The sequence below is a fragment of the Podarcis bocagei genome, assembly GCF_964188305.1.
Source record: "Podarcis bocagei genome assembly, chromosome: 9".
NCBI classification, from domain to species: domain Eukaryota; kingdom Metazoa; phylum Chordata; class Lepidosauria; order Squamata; family Lacertidae; genus Podarcis; species Podarcis bocagei.
The window spans coordinates 2529774-2550682 of NC_138134.1; the positions used below are offsets into that span (position 1 = coordinate 2529774).

The 20909-nt window shown below is 44.4% G+C and overlaps 1 protein-coding gene across 1 annotated transcript in view; it reads left to right on the top strand.

Moving 5' to 3' along the window:
- The window catches only part of SCAPER (S-phase cyclin A associated protein in the ER), a 212502-nt gene that overhangs the window by 166903 nt on the left and 24690 nt on the right, over positions 1–20909 (top strand). The window contains exons 27-29 of the mRNA XM_081207983.1: positions 2288–2443; positions 6916–7153; positions 10668–10817. Coding sequence (XP_081064109.1) covers positions 2288–2443; positions 6916–7153; positions 10668–10817 — 544 coding nt within the window. The remainder of the gene's footprint in view (positions 1–2287; positions 2444–6915; positions 7154–10667; positions 10818–20909) is intronic.

A 20909-nucleotide genomic window follows, 5' to 3' on the forward strand; every position in this document is an offset into this window, starting at 1 on the left:
TGTTTTCCATGCTTTGAGCATGGTCTGTGTGTATCTGTTAAGTGTTGTGAGAATTTTCTTTAGTTTGTTTGGGAGGAGTGGGTATGCTGTGGTGCAAGTATTTTCAATTGTGTCCCTCTCTAGGTGTACCCATTGTTTTGTCTCATCTTCTAGTATATATGGGATTATATGGTGTATTTGGTTGGCAATGTAATATGCTTCTGTGTTGGGGATTCCCCATCCTCCTTCTGAGGTGGGGAGGTACAGGTATTTGGGGCTTATTATTGGTTTTTTATGTGAGAAGATAAAAGAGTGTAGTTTTCTCTGCCATCTGTGAAGTTGTGTTGGGGGAATCCAGATTGGGAGGGTTTGGAATAGGTAGGTTAGTTTTGGGAGGGTGATCATTTTGATCATGGCTATTTTGTCGAATCATAGCCCTTATGATACACAGCTAGATCATGTATTATTACTTCCTTAATTAATTAATTAATTAATTAATTAATTAATTAATTAATTTTTTATACATTTTAAAACCACACTTTAAAGTACTGTGTTACCCATTGTTCCACATTATTTGTTACATTTCTAACTCTTCCCTTTCTCAAGGTTTCTAACCATCTCTTAAATAGAAAACACTAAAATGTTATATTGAATTTTAAATTACCCCATTAAAATTATGAGGGTGACTTTCCTCATTTAGGATTAGGGCACTGAAAGGCATTCAGCTTTTATATGTCACTGACAACGTGAAGATTTCCATTTTAGAAAGTGGTTCTCTTTTACAGATTTATGAAATTAGATTCCATGATACATCCACACCTAGCAAGACTTGTCACAAGAAACATATGCAGAGAACTGTCTAAATCTGCCTTTCTGAAATCCTGCTGCCCCAGCCTGAGATAATCTCTGAGTAGTGTGACTTGGTCACTAAAGCACATTGGGGGCCTTTGATGTTGCCAGCTGTTTCCACATGTTTCTGAAGGCCAAATTGATTCTAAGCTGGCACTTCCTCTCGGTTTACTCTTGACTTTCGCTCCTCTTACATCTTTATTGCAAGGTCATTTGCGTCTACCTGATTTCTCCACAGTCCTTTCCTGCAAAAAGACTCCACCTCTCGGATCCCACATTGGTTCTGTCTTCTAGTGATCAGAACAATTTAGGGAGGTGGTGGCTGCTTCCAGACAACCTGTTTGTTTAGCATTCACTCTGATTTGTTTGCAGGGAGGTTTTTTATTTGTGTGGCAGTTAGACTATGTTGTGCTAAGTGTGGGTTGTCCTACACTTCCCAGTGCCTCTTCCTGTCACTTTCCATATCACAAACTTTCCAGTCTTTCAGGAAGCAGGTTTGTTGCACAGGTTCTCCCCATCAACTTTACTTCTGCAACCTGAATTTGCCAGCATGTGATTAAAGCCAGCCCTTAAATAGTGACAGTCTGGACGCTCCCAAATTTGAATTGTCAGGAAGAGGGACAATGCTGCCCAACAGCAGCAAAAAGATAGCAGGAAAAGGTTCAGGAGTCAGTTTTTTGTACAGGTTATGTTCCAACTGATGAGACCATGCCTTAGGGTTGATTTGAAATGTCTGCTTTTATCTGTGGGGAAAGGATATTTCTTTGAACAACAAATAAGTTCATCATTTGTTGTCAGCTAAAAAGATAGAGGATATAGAAACTAGACTTGGGGAAGACTGTGTTGTGATCATATTGTGTCTTGTGTGTTTTAGTTGATTTTTCTCATTCTAAACTATTGCTTAAATATAAAAGCCATTGTGAATCATTTACTCATATATAAAAACAAAGACATCCATTAATCTTGAAGTAATACATTAGGGTCTACAAGTATAAAACAACATGATAATGGCCAAATATATGTGATCGACACAGAATTATTATTATTATCCCACCCTCATACAAAGCTCAGGACAGCTATTAACATTAATTTAAAAATCAGCATAAAAACCACAAGTTACAATAAAATCCAGTTATAGTAACCTATGACAATCAGTAGTATTCAAGACAAAATAAATGTGTTTTAGACAAATTAGACAACTAGGGCCTCTCTCACTATACTCTGAAGGCCAACAAAAATAAGCTGGTCTTAAGATAATGCCTGAATAAATACTGCATGAAGGACAATCAGATATATACTAAGAGGGAGTTCCATAGATATGGTGCTGCCACCGGGAAGGCACTGCATTGTATAGTGCTTCCACAATGGGGGGAAATTGCCGTACACCTTGGGAACATCACAATTGGGGCACCATGACCTGCTTTAATGCATTTCCACCCCCTTCTCTTTCCTTTGCTAGCTATGTGGTAAATATGGGATTAATTGAAAAGCTGTGTTGCTGCTTCCTCTCCGTCCAAGGCCCAATTGATGAAAACCCCAAAATAGCCACTTTCTTACAGAACGCTACAGCAGTACTGCATGGGATGTGCCAGCTGTGTTTTGCTGTCAATGGCAGGTAAGTGGCTGCTGTTTGTTTGTGTGCCATTATCCTACCTGGTATTTTTCAATCATTTCAGTATAATTCTCAAATCATTTGTGTTGGAAGGAGCACCATTTATATCTAGGAGACTTAACGTGGTGAAATATTTGAATTTGGATCCATTTCTTTTCCCATCCCCATAGTGCAGTGGTTTTCTCAAGCAATGCACCATGGCACGCCTTGAATGGCAGTCACGGACAGCACCAGCCTCTGTCCCTCCTTTTAAGAACTAGATTGCATAGATAATATTAATAGAAGTAGCCACGCATGGCGAAAGCTAGCGCTGCATCACCTGCAAAGCGTGCCTGACAGGAAATGTTATTTCCAAGCCCCCCCCCCCCCGAAATGAAATGAAATGGAGTTGATTTTTATCTATTCATTGGTTTGTAATACACACCCATCTTATTTACAAAAACGAAGGTCTGATCAAAAACAAAGGTATATTCTAATATGTTGTGATGCAGTGCTGAGATCAGTAGCAGAGGCTGGAGTGGAGCCACAAACACGGGTGATGCTTCTTACGGGAGCAGGCATGGGGTCAAGGGGCCCCCACACAGTTGAGAGGGCAGGTCCACCTCACCACAAATGCCGCTGCTGACGGAGAGCCCATTTCACGCTGATCCACTCTGGCAATTTCAAGAACCTCAGTTTGCCATTTCTCAACTGTTGGCATTGCCAGAGTTTTCTAATATCTAGCAAATACAACTTTTGCAGTGTTCAGAAGGTTTCCAACAAGCAGTTTTAAAGAGGATTGAATTCTGTCATTCAAAACATTACAACAAAAGAGTCCAAATTAAGATTCTGCCTATTTTTTCTGTTATTCCCAAGAATTCTAGCCAATATTCTAGCAGCTAATTAGAATTCCACCAAAGGTGCAAAATATCGGCCTAATCTACTGCACACTTCAAATACTAAAAATGAACAGTTCAAAAGAGTCTATTCATTCAAGTTGGAATCCAGCACTATTTTTTAAAAAAACTGATCCTCCTCCTAAACTGTAACTTGCTGATAAACCTTTGATGCTTCTGATGAAGCCTGCGCCTCCATTTGTTCATTGGTATATTAATGCTTTGGTTTTTGTTGCTTGGTATACTACTACTACTACTACTACTACTACTACTAATAATAATAATAATAATAATAATAATAATTTTTATTTATACCCCACCCTCCCCAGCCAAGGCCGGGCTCAGGGCGGCTGAGTAGTAGCCTATGTTCTGTCCCAAGAGTGAGGATGGTGTAGTGGGTAGAGTTTTGGACTTGGACCAAGAAGGCGAGGGTTCCAATCCCCACTCTCTCAGGTCACAATAACACAAACCAAAATTATTCTTTGAAATTCATGCATCTCATAATTTTGCAGTGAAGTTTTCCAACCAAAAAGATGCATGCACTAGGGGACAGTGCGGACAAAAATGTGTAATAGCAAGGGAAATTGCTTTTAAAAATGCCTAGATTAGGCAAAACTGTATATTTATATTAGGAGGAATGGACATGAAAATGTCCTTTTCTTAAACCTGTGAGAACCTCTTAAGTAAAAAGTTACTGGCTTCTTATGAGCCCTGGATGAAGATGTTAAATTCTGTAACAGACACAAGTGTTAAATAGGCTGTAGCACTGTTTGGGCCCACTCCAAAGTTCGCTGAAGTTAGTGGGAATTGTTCCAGAGGCATTAGCAAGCTTCTCGTGAAGCCTCCTAAGATCTGTGTGCCAATGTCTATAAAACAGGGACATTTCAGAGGCATTTCACTGCAAGAGCTTGGTGGTGCAGAATAAAAACTCCCAACTAATCACACGCGTACAAAACATCTCCAAATAGTATATCTGCACATCCACCTGCCCTTTAAGAGTGAGCAGTTATTCTTCTTTTGTTCTTACTGTGCTGCGTTTTGTAATGAAAGGTCAGCACATGGAATCTTTGCTAGCAGCTCATTAACCTAGAGGTTGAATTGTTCGCTATGTGTCCCCAGAATGGGCTAGGATTTTTTTGTGTTTTTTTAAAATAATAATAATCAAAGTTCAGGTCAAAAAGGTCAAAGGAATATGAGCTGCCTTTGTCTTGTGTTTTATTTCAGTAATTAAGACAATGTCTGTTTTGGCTGCTGGGTGACAAATAAAGTATATGCAGTTTTTCTTGACAACTGGTTGTTCTGCCTTCCATTGCCGGCAGACAGCATATTCACCAAATGCTAAGGACTACAGGCAAGAATTAAGTGAGCTTATTTAGAAGAAAAATAGGCAACTGGAAAACCATGATGCCCATAGACTCTTGCTTCCTTTTGGATGTGCTCCTCTGACCCAGAGAAGCATCCTATTTATGTAAGCCACACCATCCGAGTTTAGCATTGTGTCAGAAATACTCCCTGGTTCATAAAAAGGGGCCAAAGGCATTTTGAACATATTCAGTGGTCTTTCTGATATTAGCTATCTGTATTAGGAAGATAAGTGGAGTGCACAGTAACTACTATTAGTATTGGGCACAATGCAGAGAGAGGCTTTATTGTTGTGCTCAGAAATGTACTGGGAGCCAATGTAGGTCTTTCAGGACTGGTGTTATATGGTCTCGGCAGCCACTCCCAGTCACCAGTCTAGCTGCTACATTCTGGATTAGTTGTTGTTTCTGGGTCACCTTCAAAGGTAGCCACACATAGAGCGCATTGCAGTAGTCCAAGCGGGAGATAACCAGAGCATGCACCACTCTGGTGAGACAGTCTGCAGGCAGATAGGGTCTCAGTCTATGTACCAAATGGAGCTGGGAGACAGCTGCCCTGGACACAGAATTGACTTGTGCCTCCATTGACAGCTGTGAGTCCAAAATGACTCCCGGGCCATGCACCTGGTTCTTCCGGGTGTACAGTTACCCCATTCAGGACCAGGGAGTCCCGCACACCTGCTTCCCCCGTCCCCCAGAAACAGTACTTCTGTCTTGTTGGGATTCAACCTCAATCTCTTAGCCATCATCCATCCTCCAACCACTTCCAAATACTCACACAGGACATTCACTGCCTTCACTGGTTCCGATATAAGCGAGAAGTAGAGCTGGGTATCATCTGCATACTGATGAACACCCAGCCCAAACCCCCGATGATCTCTCCCAGCGGCTTCATATAGATAGATGTTAAAAAGTGTGGGGGAGAGGACTGAGCCCTGAGGCACCCCACAAGTGAGAGCCTAGGGGTCTGAACACTCATCCCCAAACACCACTTTCTGGACACGACCCAGGAGGAAGGAGCAGAACCACTGCCTAACAGTGCACCCAGCTCCCAGTCTCTCTAGACAGTCCAGAAGGGTGTCATGGTCAATGGAATCAAAGGCCGCTGAGAGATCCAACAGAACTAGGAACCAGATTTCACCCTTGTCCCTAGCCCACTGGAGATCCTTGACCAGTGTGACCAAGGCAGTTTCAGTGCCAGGGTGAGGCCTGAATCCCGATTGGAAGGGATCCAAATGGTCCACATCCTCCAGGCGTGCCTGGAGTTGTTCAGCAACCACCTGCTCAATCACCTTGCCCAAGAATGGAAAATTTGAGACTGGGCAATAGTTAGCCATATTGGCCGGGTCCAAAGATGGTTTTTTAAGAAGCGGTTTAATAACCACTAGGAAGGCTCCCTCACAGAGGGAAGCATTCATCACCCTGCAGAGCTCCGCCCTGCCCAGCTCACTTTTATGAGCCAGGATGGGCAAGGATCAAGGACACAGGTGGTTGATTTCACTCTTCCAAGCGGCCTAGCCACATCCTCAGAGGCAACAGATTGGAATTAATCCCATGCAACTTGACTAGGTGGGACTGGAATCCATGGGATTTAAGCATGTCAAGTGCTGTCGCTTTCCTCTTACCTCTATCAACTATGCTAATCCACAGCTTCTTCTAGCAAAGATTTCTGTGTGGTCCATGGATTGCCAAGCTGGCTGCACTGAATTTGGTATCTCACCCACAACAGGTGGTATTCCCAACATGGCACCTATGAAGACCTCATTCCCCTCAACACTCTTCCACCTCTCTCACCTTTGAAAGTGAGGCAGGGATGATCTCTTGCCTGGAACGCTAGAGAGATTTGAGAGAGGAGGTGGGAGGACTGTCGTTCCTTCCCACTTTGTCTTTTAATTCTTTAGTCTTTAGGCTTGCAGAGAGAAATCAGCACCTGAGTAGAAAGCACATCCACCAAGTGGACGTTGTAATTCAAATGATTGAGCTTTTAGCAATGCATAATGGGAAGGGGGGGGCTTATCAAAGCCATTCTTGCAATAAAAATGACGGGAGGGCTTGTTAGTATATCCTTGGTTTTGCCTGTCAAACGCTATGAAATGTCATATTTTTATTTATATATTTCTGTGTTCTTAAAGCCTAGCTTATGAAGGCACTGCAATTTTTTTATAGAAAAGCTTGATATAAATAATCTTAGCTCACGTTGCTGGTTTTCAAGAAGATCCTTTGTTGCTTTTTTCAGCAGGTCTTGGAGCATATTTGATGGTGCTCATCAGGATCCCACCGGGCTAACAACTGCTCTTGAGACTACAGACCTGGTTGGGGTGTTGCACATGTTATACTGCATTCTTTTTCACGGCACAATTGCAGACCTGAGCACGACTAGCCCGAAAGAGAGCTACGCTGAGAACACTGTTCAAGTGGCTCTCAAGAGTTTACGTTTCTTCAACAGTTTTGCAGTTCTTGATCTACCAGCTTTCCAGGTAATATTCTCCACCACTCCTCAATGTACGCACACACTGGGGTGGTTCAGACACCACCACCCCTGACATGGATGAATAGCAAGGAACCTTAAGTAAGCACACTATGTACCTTCAGTCCTACCTAAGATGGCAAATTATGGTTTCTACTTGCCTTGCCATCCAGGATTGGAAACTAGGGTTGGATGACAGGGGGGAGCACAGGGGCCCAAGGCTCCGGACTGCTCATTGACATAATGCAGCCCACCCCTCACTTGGCATTCAACCTGAACCCCCCCCCCCACCCAAATGCTTGAGAACTATTAGACTTCCCCTTGTTACGTATATGTGTTTATACAAAATCCATAGAACTGGAAGCAGGACTTCCTGACACCCACCTCCCCTTTGCTGCCAGACATGTGCATCCTTGAAAAGCTCCTGGAAGTTGCGGGGGGGGGGGCAGGACAGAGTCATGTGTCCTGTGGTTCCCCCTCTTTTTTTAAGAGAGTGCTGCCTAAGCAATTTGGGCAAGCAGCTCTTTTTTCTCAAAAGGTGATGAGCCCAAGTGCAGGACTATGGGCAGCATGAAGATTCAGATAAGCACAAATAACCCCCAAGTTCATAGGTACGTTTTCCATTTATCTTCAGAGTCTAAACAATTGGAAGGCGTCAGGGAGAAGCAGTGCAGGATTCTGAACTGCTATTAAAACTGGTTAAAGAGGAAATACATTGTTTCCTTGAAAAATGACTTTTAACATTTATATACAAACTCTGGTGCCCTCTGGTCTGTTGTTATCAGCGACGGTTAAACATGGACCACTAGAACATACGGGAACCTGTGTTGGGGAAAACGGACTAAACCCAAGAAGATGTCAGCACGTAATACACTGTAGTAAATGACTCTGAGGCAATCTCCCAGGGACGCCAGGGCAAGGAGCAGTTAAATGAATGCCAGAAAAGCTCTTCCTGCTGCATTCTAGCTAGACGTGGACCCAGCGGCAATACCCTACCCTTACAGAAGGATGGGCAGAAACAGAACATAAGACGACTTCTATCTTTCACAGTCCCATTGCTTACTCAGAAGGCAGGCAGCTGCTCACTTGGTTCTGACTTTGAAGTGAGGTGCTCCTTAGACTGGTGACTAATGATGTCCTGGTCCTGGGTCACAGGGGGGTTGGCCCTCAAACTTGTTTTGGCTGCCGGGTGGTCAACATTTATGTCTTACCATTCTCTCAAGTGCCATGATGTTTAAGGGGTTGATGAGCACAGCCAGAAAGATCCCTCTGCCTGAAGCCAAATCCAGAAAGTCAGTGAGTGGTCAAGTTGCTGCACAAGGATACCTGCAGCCTGGAACCTTGTCATGGAAACCATGCTCTCAGACATGGCTCTCGAATTCAGAGCTGCACCTGCCACTTTTTGAAAGTACATGTACAGTAGCCCTCTCAGGGCCCAATGGTGGTCAAGCAAGCAAGGTTCCCAACTGTCTTGTATTAGGATTTGGAAGAGATTTAGTGAAATGACCCAGTAATTTGAGGGGAAGGGCTTAATAAAATTGTCCAGCATGCAACCTTGTTTCTCCAACTCATTTTGATGGCTATTGAACTCAATGGGCCTTACTTCAGAGTCAAGCCTCATCCCACTCGGGGCCACTCAAGCTGTTTTGCTACTAAAAATAAAACAGTAATACCACATTAAATACCTAGCCATTTGCTGTTCTTTCATAATACCCAGGGCAGGGTTCCTCATTTTGCCTAATGGTAAAGATGGCCCTGATTGGGACCACCAATTTCTGAGGAAATGTTTCTCTGAATCCCAGTTGCTGTGGGCTGTTGCCTTCATGCCCAGTTTTTGAGCTTGTTGGGGACATCTGGCTTAATATTGATTTAGGTGAGACGGTTGTCTGATCCAGCAGAGCTTAAGTTCTTATGAAATTGCGCTAGGAAATGTTTTATCATGGCATATTAATTTGGGTGATGGAAGGTGTATCTTTCTTTTTGAAGCAAATATGGCTGTTGGGGGAGGGAAGGAGGGAGGGGAGAAGACCAGTGGCGGAGCTTCATGCTCTGGCACTGGGGGGCAGAGAGCAGGGGGGCCCGCCTGTGGGGGCAATGCTCACCCAGCGCGGGTGGGCAGCCACGATGGCACGCTGCCAGGGGGGGCGCTCCCCCCGCGCTCCTCTTCCTCCGCCAGTGGAGAAGACCCCAGCTTTCTGCTGAATTTTGGCTGGCATGTGTCCACTCTGCCATGTAGGTTAAACACATCTATTTTATGCAAACTCCAAGACAGGGAGCTAAGAACTGTAGATGGCAGATATTTTCCCACAGGCCTATAGGGTTGCTCCATTCAAGCTAGTAGACTTTGATGTTCTTTCCTCATACATCACGTTCCCCCTTTGACCTTGTGTCGCTTTTTCTGGCTGACATGTTTATTAAATAGAGGCTGGGGGCTGTGCAGATAAAGTGGGCTTCTCCAGAATAAGCAGGGAGCCCCTTTTCTTCTCCCTCAGCCAACCATCATTTAACACACACACACACCAAGCTAACAGGGATCTTATTCTTTTGATTATACCTTACCAAACAATTATTTAAAAGTACTATCTTTTTGCTTCCAAGAGTGTCTCTTGGAACATTCAGTGCCTTCACTATCCTTTGGTATCCTGCTTCTTATTTGTGAAGAGTGATGATCTCTTCTCTTACCTTCTTGGACCATTCTCTTGACTAAGCCATATTTTTAACATGCAGCCAAATTTGACACTCAGCAAACCCCTAGCCAGTTCAGGAGAAGCCAGTATAAGCTGCAGTTTCAGCTGAATTTGGGGAGTTATTGTTTCATGTATTTTTGTGTTTTTATATTGTAAACCACTCTGACCTTCAGATGAAGGGCAGTATAGCTATTTAATAAATAGTAATAATGTTTATATGTGATATGAGGGTGGCTGTTCAGCACACTCACAAATTAGTAATTAAGCATATATTTTACAGCATTAGTAAAATAAAAAAATATTTCTTCTTTTACTTTTTTACTGAATTTTTTATTAGAATTATGCTTTCTTGGAAGATACATTGTTAAATTGATCTGATTAAATTGGGTTTTTAATGCTAACAGAGTGCCAGCAAAGTCATCTCTGCCCTTTTAAAATTAAAATTCACTCTTTATTTACAGTAGTGCATATTAGGAATATCATGTGGGGGGGGGAGTGAGACATGAATTGAGAGGATATGCTTTGGTTCGTTTAACCAAAAAACAAACACAAATCCTAAAGCACTGTATGACTGGTTTATCAAATTTTTACATCCTGAGCATATTACAAATTCTGAGGTAACAAAATGTGCTTTTTCATAGAATTTTGAGTTGGAAGGAACCCCAAGGGTCATCTAGTCCAACCTCCTACACTGCAGGGTTTGGGATGCAAGGTTCTTCCTGAAGTCAGTAGGCGCAAGCCAATGGCCAGGTTGCAAAGTCATGTGATTTGTAGCAACACCTCTCTTTGGTTTCATTGGGAATCTGCAAAAAGGTGTAATTTTTCTTTGTTTTTCAGTCTATCGTGGGCGCTGAAGGACTGTCCCTTGCGTTCCGACACATTATAAGCTCTTTGCTGTGGCACTGTTCCCAGCACACCTGTGAAGCCCTCTTGCACGAAGTCATTGTGTGCATTGGCTACTTCACTGTAAAGCACCCAGATAATCAGGTAAGGCCATCCATTTGCAGATTACAGCTCAACTGAGGTTCCCACTCAGAGGAGGCCCTTTTGCCTTTCTTAGAGCAAAAGAGCACAGAGAAGACTTGTCCTAGAGAAGCCACAGCATAGCATCGCCTTTTCTTTAGGGTGCTAGTGAGAACACCCTTACTTGGTAAGCCCCAGAAAAATCAACAGAATGTATTAGAAGTAAACCTGGTTAGAATTTAGTTGTTAAACTGTTTCCCAAAGGATAGGAGATACTAGTACCAACAATACAGGTATTGGTGCACATTGCATTCAGTAGGACTGGGCATTTGGGATTTAATTTAGTGATGGTTCTCAGTCATAAATTTGATCCCAGTTTTTGTCAATATCATTGCTAATGATGCCGTGTTATTTTTCTTACATCAAAGAATGGCGCTTAGAGGGATTCCTTCTTCTTATGAAGGTCGCCCCAAACCTGCACCTAAATATCACTTGAATTAAACGCTTTGTGTGACAGACTAGGAATTCACTTTCACTTTCTTGTAACTGTGGCTTATACTGGATTTCATGCTTTTTGCAATATTGGAAGGAAACTGCAAGATTTAATGTATTTTTTGAATTAGTCCAAAGATTCTGTTCTACTTTGTAAACCATTAAAAGAAGAGGAGGCCTTCTTGGTTCCCGAGTGGTCAGGGGACCTGAAATTGGGCAATATCTTTATGAGGACTGAAACATGGTATATAATGGTATATAAATAAATACTGTAATGTAAACCAAAGTGTCAATGAAATTTGAGTCTGCAGAAAGGTAAGCAAGACAGGGAGGGTAAGTGAGGAAAAGTTGACTTGATGTTGAAACCACATTGTTGGCACTTGATGTTAAAATGAAGGGTAAGAGGAGACTTTGTAGACACATGTAGTGCTGCACTGTTAATTGGATCAGACTCTACAAGCTGCTGTGCAGATCTCTGGTTGCACCTTCACTTGAGCTGCTGGGACAAAGAATATGATAGATAGTTCCCATTTTAAAAAAGAAGTTTATTAGTGTATTAACTCAGAGCAGAATATGGTTTTTGGTTTTGGTGTTGAAGTATTTGGGCATTTTGTTAGCCAATATTTTTCTGTGCTCCTCTCCCATTCATTTACATTAGTTCCTCAGCACCTGAATGCTTTTATACTAAATGCATGGTTTGCCTGTAAACATGGAAACAAGTGAATTTTTCCACTTGTGAACCTTACTACAGGATTCCTGAGAACTGCTTTGGTGCTGCAATACCTTTAGCCCAACGTGGAGCAGTGCATGCAATTTGTGTGGGAAGATGGAAAACTGCCATAGACTGAGTCAAGACCATTGGCCCATTTAGCTCAACTACTCTGACTGGCAGCAGCTCTACATAGGTTCAAGCAGTGGTCTGCCAGCCCTGCCTACACTCTGACTGCACTGGCTGCCAATTAGTTTCTGGGCCCAAGTCAAAGTGCTGTTTTTTAATTTATAAAGCCTTGGCCCAACTCATAGCCACGGACATGCCTTAGACTTGGTGTTTACCGTATTTTTCGCTCTATAACACGCAGATTTTTTCTCCTAAAAAGGAAGGGGAAATGTCTGTGCGTGTTATGCAGCGAATGTGTGGTCCCTGGAGCCGAAAAATGAGGCAAAAATCAAACCGCGCTTCAGGGAGAAGGGAGCTCCGTGAGAGAGGAAGCTGTGGCTTTCCTGCATTCTGCCTCAGGGTCTTACTGCCCACCCTCTCTGTTTCGTTACTGTGTTTGCTCAAACGGAACAAAGAGCAGGGAAAGCCCCTCCCCTCCAGGCAAGAAGAGAGGAAAAGCAGAGCGTCCTTTGTTCTATCCTCTCCCTGCTCCGGAGGGAACAATGTTTGTGAAGGGAAGAGAGATTACAGGTTTGACTTCCTGCTTTTTGTTTTTGGAGACACACAGCATTCAAATATGCTTTCTTCCATTTAAAAGGATGAAATCCTTAAACAGTGTTTTGCCTGTAAATTCATGCGATCTGGAAGATTACAGTGTCTGTACCTCTTAAGGGATGGCAAAGCTTAGGTTTCGCTGCTAAATAGTTCTTAATGCAGTTAAAATGCTTTCTTCTGTCATGCTGGTGGGAGGGAGAGAGAGAGAGAGAGAGAGAGAGAGAGAGCGCACGCTGGCTGGCTTGGGTGGGTGGGTGGGGGGAAACTTTTGCCTTCCTTTCCTCACGTTATAGCCCTCTCCTGCATTCTTAGCCTTCTGTGTTTTTCCTTCCCTCCCCACTTAAAATGTGGTTACAAAGCATGGATCCACATGGATCCTCAGGATCTTTGCATTGGGTCACCCCAAATTCACCATCAGAGCACACAGCATGTCCATGGCTACAGCCTGCCCCCCCAAAATCACACACCCATTGTTGCCTGGGGCTGCAATGGTGCAAAAACGTGGTTACAAAGCATGGATCCACATGGATCCTCAGGATCTTTGCATTGGGTCAGCCAAAATTCACCATCAGAGCACATAGCATGTCCATGGCTACAGCCTGTCCCCCCCAAAAAAAAAATCACGCACCCACTGTTGCCTGGGGCTGCAATGGTGCAAAAACGTGGTTACAGAGCATGGATCCACATGGATCCTCAGGATCTTTGCATTGGGTCAGCCAAAATTCACCATCAGAGCACATAGCATGTCCATGGCTACAGCCTGTCCCCCCCCCAAAAAAATCACGCACCCACTGTTGCCTGGGGCTGCAATGGTGCAAAAACGTGGTTACAAAGCATGGATCCACATGGATCCTCAGGATCTTTGCATTGGGTCAGCCAAAATTCACCATCAGAGCACATAGCATGTCCATGGCTACAGCCTGTCCCCCCCCAAAAAAAATCACGCACCCACTGTTGCCTGGGGCTGCAATGGTGCAAAAACGTGGTTAAAAAGTATGGGTCCACATGGATCCTCAGGATCTTTGCATTGGGTCAGCTAAAATTCACCATCAGAGCACATAGCATGTCCATGGCTACAGCCTGCCCCCCCAAAAAAATCACGCACCCACTGTTGCCTGGGGCTGCAATGGTGCAAAAACGTGGTTACAAAGCATGGATCCACAGGGATTCTCAGGATTTTTGCATTGGGTCACCCCAAATTCACCATCAGATCACATGTCTGTGGCCACAGCATGAAGCACAAAAATGATACGTCCACTGTTTCATTCAGAATATTTTTTCCCTTGTTTTCCTCCTCTAAAAACGATGTGCGTGTTATGGTCAGGTGCGTGTTATAGAGCGAAAAATACGGTACCTCTACGGATGTTGGTGATCTGACATTAACTAAAAGCAAAACAAAAGAAGTGCCATGGTCAGATCACTTCCTGGTGCAACTGGACTTCTCTGCGACCCTTCCCCTCTTCAGGGAGGTGGGACCGATTCGGATGGTCCGCCCCTGCCACTTAATGGATTCAATTGGCTTCCAGGGAGTGGTAGGGGATGCTTTTTCCCAAGTTGATGGCCTTTCAGCTGATTCCCTGGTGGCCTGCTGGAATGCGGAGTTAACCAGGGCTATTGACTGTCTGGCTCCGAAGCGCCCTCTCTGATTGCATGGAGCCCGGACAGCCCCGTGGTTTTCCCCAGAGCTGAGGGTGATGAAACAATCGTTGAGACGGCTAGAGTGCCAGTGGCAGAAAACTCACTCCGAATCAGACCGGACACGGGCTAGAGCTCAACGTCGAGCCTACCAAGTTGCAATGGCGACAGCGAAGAGGACTTTCTTCGCCGCTTCTATTGCATCTGCAGAAAACAGCAGCAGGAGACTTTTTCGGGTGGTTCGCAATCTATCGGAACCACCTGCACCACCGGGGCCTGGTAAGGACCCCAAGATCTCCTGCAATGCTTTTGCAAAGTTTTTTGCAGATAAAGTCGCTCAGATTCAGAAGGAGGTAGACTCCACCGTGGGAGCAGGGCCAGGGCGGGAGAGTGCTAGAGTTCTGTCTAGTCCTGTTACATGGGATCAATTCCAATCTGTTACCTCCGAGGATGTGGACAGGCTGCTTGGACAAGTGAAACCGACCACCTGTCTCCTTGATCCTTGCCCATCCTGGCTGATAAAAGCAAGCCAGGAAGGGCAGGGCGATGGGCTCCGTGGGGTGGTGAATGCTTCCCTCTGTGAGGGAGCCTTCCCAGACCCGCTGAAAGAGGCGGTCATTAAACCGCTTCTTAAAAAAACATCTTTAGACCAAGCCAATTTGGCCAACTATCGCCCTGGAGGATGCGGACCATTTGGATCCCTTCCAATCGGGATTCAGGCCTCATCATGGGACTGAAACTGCCTTGCTCGCACTGGTTGATGATCTCCGGCGGGCTAGGGACAAAGGTGAGAGCTCTTTCCTAGTTCTGCTGGATCTCTCAGCGGCCTTTAACACCATCGACCATAACATCCTTCTGGACCATCTAGAGGGGCTGGGAGCTGGGGGCACTGTTATACGGTGGTTCCGCTCCTTCCTCCTGGGCCGTGTCCAAAAAGTGGTGTTGGGAGATGAGTGTTCAGAACCCTGGGCTTTCACTTGTGGGGTGCCTCAGGGTTCCGTCCTCTCCCCCATGCTTTTTAATATCTATATGAAGCCGCTGGGAGAGATCATCAGGGGGTTTGGGCTGGGTGTTCATCAGTATGCAGATGACACCCAGCTCTACTTCTCCTTTAAATCAGAACCAGTGAAGGCGGTGAAGGTCCTGTGTGAGTGCCTGGAGGCGGTTGGAGGATAGATGGCGGCTAACAGATTGAGGTTGAATCCTGACAAGACAGAAGTACTGTTTTGGGGGGACAGGGGGCGGGTGGGTGTGGGGGACTCCCTGGTCCTGAATGGGGTAACTGTGCCCCCGAAGGACCAGGTTCACAGCCTGGGAGTCATTTTGGACTCACAGCTGTCCATGGAGGCGCAGGTTAATTCTGTGTCCAGGGCAGCTGTCTACCAGCTCCACCTGGTACGCAGGCTAAGACCCTACCTGCCCGCGAACTGTCTCGCCAGAGTGGTGCATGCTCTGGTTATCTCCCGCTTGGACTACTGCAATGCGCTCTACGTGGAGCTACCTTTGAAGGTGACCTGGAAACTGCAATTAATCCAGAATGCGGCAGCTAGACTGGTGACTGGGAGTGGCCGCCGGGACCACATAACCTTTAAAGCCCTAAACGGCCTCGGTCCTGTATACCTGAAGGAGCATCTCCACCCCCATCGTTCAGCCAGTGAGATCCAGGGCTGAGGGCCTTCTGGCGGTTCCCTCATTGCAAGAAGTGAGGTTACAGGGAACCAGACAGAGGGCCTTCTCGGTAGTGGCACCCGCCCTGTGGAACGCCCTCCCAGCAGATGTCAAGGCAACTATTTTACTTTTAAAAGACAACTGAAGGCAGCCCTCTTTAGGGAAGTTTTTAATGTCTGATGCTGTACTGTTTTTAATATTCAGTTGGAAGCCGCCCAGAGTAGCTGGGGAAACCCAGCCAGATGGGCGGGGTATAAATAATTTATTATTATTATTATTATTATTATTATTATTATTATTATTATTATTATTATTATTATTATTAAATGACCCAGGACTGCAATGCTTCAAGGATCGCCTCTCCCCATAGGAACCCACCCAGATTCTGTGATCATCATGGGAGGCCCTCTTTCACGTGCCCCTTCCACAAGAGGTCCAGAAGGTGGCAACACAAGAAGGGGCCTTTTCTGCAGTGGGTCCCCATTGGTGGAGTGGTCTCCCCAGGGAGGCTCTCTGGGCACCACATCATTGCATATCTTTAGGCACCAGGTGAAAATACTCCTTTTCAACCAAGTCTTGGGCTGTTAATTAATCAATGGCATTTTAAATGTATATTGGGAGGTGGCATTATTATTATATGCATTTTGCGCTTTTGTGTTGTAAACCACCCTGTGACCTTCAGATGAAGGGCAGTATATAAATCAATCAGTAAATAATACCTGGGAATGTGGAGGAATGTACCTGGGAACTTCTCTTTCACCCAGCTCAAGATCACCCAGCCCATCGCCATCCTTTTAGCATGGCAATCACTAGAAGTTGAGACTCTTTGCCTTCTCTGGCACCAGCCCTTCGGATTGCTGACTCCAGAGCTAAAAGCAGCATTTGGAATATGGAGCATCATTTAACTCCAGGGAAGCAGGATCCAGGAACAGGCCTCTGCCCCTCCTTCCACACGCCCTTCTGACCGTATTTTTGTTATGCATTCATGCTGAATTCCCAAGAGGCAGGACTGCACTCTTTGAATTCCCATTGCAAAAGAAAAGTGGCCTGGTTGGCATACAGAAGTGCCAAAATTCCTCTTACAGGTTAACTTTTTTATTTTATTTTTGGCAGAAGTTTAGCGACAGATGTGGCTCATTAGAAAGGGCTGGGCCGTGTGAGCGTGCCAGGAACAGCAGACAACGGAGATTCCCAAGACAAGTCCATTCTGTGCCCATCACTGCTGACACTTGTGCCCCGAGGCAAAGGTCTGACCACCTTGCGAGTAGGCACTGTGCCACCATGGCAGATGGCCTTTGTGAGGGCAGCCAAGAGGCAGAGTCTGAGGCTGTGTTTCGTCTCAGAGTGCTAGAGGCTGTATTGCTGCAAGGCTTTGCAGTCTGTATAGCGCGAGGGGCTTGAGGCCATGAGCCAGTGTGATGTAAAGACCTGGGAGAGCACAGAGTTCAAATCCCCACTTAGCCATGAAGGTCACTGGATGACCTTGGGCCACTTGCAGTCTCTCAGCGTAACTTACCTCACAGGGTCAATGGGGGGATTGAATGAGGAGGGGGAGAACCACAGACGCCACCTTGAGCACCTTGAAGGAAAGGTGTGGTATAAATGTAATAGTAAATAAAATAAAATAGATCCTTAGGTGCTTCATAGCTCCATTTAAGAAGCTAAACGGATCTGGGCCTTGCTAGTGTCTGGGTGGGAAGCTTCTCTTTTCTGATGTTTCAGCAGCATTGGGGCAATAAGGGCAAGATGCAGATTTAAAACAATCACTTGGTGACTCCATCTATGGTTGGTTATAAGAGCTGCATGGACATATGTTGTCATGTTTTGGAAATGTATTTTAATTATTTTATTTTATGTGTTTTAATTATTTTTATTTATTTATGTACAGCCCTTAATCAGAGGATCACGGTTTACAGGTAGATGTATAGTTCCATATATATTTATTAATAGAGGTCTGGATTTGATTGTTTCCTCAGTAGCCTTGAGTACATTTCAGAGTGGGAAGGCACATTTGGGAGGGGGGATTTTAGGAGCGCTTTTGTTTTTAGAGTGCCAATCCTTTCTCCCTTTTTTGGCCAAGGCTCTGAAAAGGACTCTGAGCATCCTCCTTCCCTTCTTCCTTACTCATCGCCTTAAAGGGGTCAGAAGACCAAGTCCTCCCCCTCCAAAATGGAACATGGGAAGCTGCCTCACAGCGAGCCAGACCACTGGGCCAGCTGGCTCAGGATTAGCTACCCTGATTGCCCACAGCTCTCCAAAGTTTCAGACAGAGGCCTTTCTCAGCCCTGCCTGGGCATGCCAGAGACTACCCTGGGACCTTCTGCATGCAAAATATGTACAATCCCCCCGCCCTGCTCCAACTATGGAGGGCAGCTCATAGCAGATTCTGAGCCCCAGAACTATGCACGCTTGTGCGCACACACACACACACTGATGCACACATAGTTGTTTCAGAGAGAAAGGGAAGGTTCAGCCTCTGTTTGCCCCCAAGTCAGCTGTTTGGTGGCCAGGATTTCCTCTGCATTCTTCACACTGCCACCTGCAAATCTGGCAGAATCCCCACACTTTATTAGCCACATTAATTCTGTTGGCTTAACAGGTCCCACGATACCATGGATGGGTGTACAAGTGAAACCAGAGTAATTGGAGTAATGCTCCTGCCTTTGGGTAAGCTAATCAGGGGCTTACTGTGGGATTACAGTTTCTAATTCAAAATGTTGTCTTTAATTAACAACCCTCTTGCAACTTGTGGCACTTTTGGTTTTCTCCTTGCTATCTGATCTAATTAATGAACACAATTAGTATGTTCTATCAACTGTTGAACTCATTTGCATTTTATATTGAATGTGGTCTGATAATTAAATTAACATGAATGACAGATGAGCTGGCTTCCCCCACATTACTGTACTGGGAATTTTAAAAGAAATAAGCCTTTGCATATCCATTACAAATATTTTGTAATTGGGTAAATCTTTGCAGATTGAAGTACTTGGACACATGAACTTGCATGACGGGATGCAAATGTGGTTGGCACGGTTCATTTGTCCCACAATGCCCCAAATCATAAATCTGACAACATAGTCCTTCAACATAAAACATCCGCCTTGTGTTTTACTCTTTTTTGTCAGCCTTACAGCTCCAAGACTCTGGAAATGCAATGCACAAATGTTATTGTTCTGAATTGCGTATTTGATACAGACTGACTCAGAATTAGTGGCTTGGGAAAAGATTTTAAATTACATTTCTCTAAATTTAAAATATTGATTGGAAAACAATCATCTTTTGGAAGGAATGTGAATAAATATTCAGAATAATTTGCTGCTAGATTTAATGAGCAGTTCAGTGCAGAACTGCAATGGAACACTTTGGGCATCATCAGCACATCTGATGGAAGCATTTCGTTAAGAGAGACCTCTTCATATCTCATTTATACCCAAAACTGGGTGGGATCATAAAGTTACTTTCTTGGGATCCAACCTCCCGTGTTTACACTACTGTTGTAAAAGATGCTCACAGAACGGGATGCATTTTGGTTACGTTTTAGACATTTACAAGGTACTAAGTAACTGAAAATTGAATTTTATGTGAAATGGGCATACTCTTGTTTCTTTAAACAAATAAACACTAAAATCAGCTGGTGCATAAATAACTTCAATGGCAGATAGATTCAGGTAGGTAGCCGTGTTGGTCTGACGCAGTAGAAATATACTTTTTTTTAAATTGTCCAGTAGCACCTTAGAGACCAACTAAGTTTGTTCCTGGTATGAGCTTTCGTGTGCATGCAAACTTAGTTGGTCTCTAAGGTGCTACTGGACAATTTTTTTATATATTTAATGGTGGAGGTGGTGATGTAAACTCATACCTTCATTGGATCATATTTTCTTCCATTAGCTGTAGTCTTATTCTGCAGGATATAAATAATAATCACTCTGGCCTACTAGTAGCCTTTCAGAAGAAAGTGGCGATTGCCAATAGCGACAGTTAGGCAATGTAAAAAAAACCAATCTTTTTTAGGCATACAGTGGCACCTTGGTATACGAACTTAGTCCATTCCGGAAGTCTGTTCTTAAACTGAAACTGTTCTTAAACCGAGGTGCGCTTTCCCTAATGAGGCCTCCTGCCGCCAGTGCCCTTCCACTGTTCAGATTCAGTTCTCAAACCAAGAGGCTATTTCCGGTTTTGCAGAGTTTGTAAACAAAATCATTCTTAAACCGGACTGTTCCTAAACTGAGGTACCACTGTAATTCCATTGAATGTGTCATTTCTTGTGAGGCAAGATGATAAGCCTTAAACACTAGAGTTTTTACAACTAAATAGCTTAATTTAGGCAGTGGATCCCATTCGGTGGTCTGTGGACCCCGGGGAATCTGCACAGCCCACCCAGGGGATCTGTGGCACCATTCACGTAACAAAAACTACCATAGAGATACCAGAATTTTCAAAAGTTTGGAGTCCATAATCCTGCCTTTACTTGCTAGGCCTGTAACCAAGCCTGTCATTCCTTTCCCTTCAAGGCAATCCTGACATCAAACAGTAATTTTAAAAATAGTCAGCCCTGACATGATGATGAGAGCCGCCGTCTGTTCTGACCCATGCGACAGCTTTATAGGCTGTAAATCTTCGGCTTTCTCTCTGAGTATAGTGGATTCAGCAAGGCAGAAAAACCGTGACTTGCTCTGTGTTTAGGATATTCTAATCCAACAGATCTCAGAAAGCCAGGGATTTTTTCCAGCCAGAACTCACTGGACCTCAGTTCCGGCCCCTCTCAGGTGGCGCCATTGCCATTCAAGAGAACAAGGGAGGTGTCCATTGTGAGTTCCAGCACCTCTTTTTCTAGAAAAATAACATTGCAGAAAGCTATATTATGAATTTTCAGAGACAATGGATGA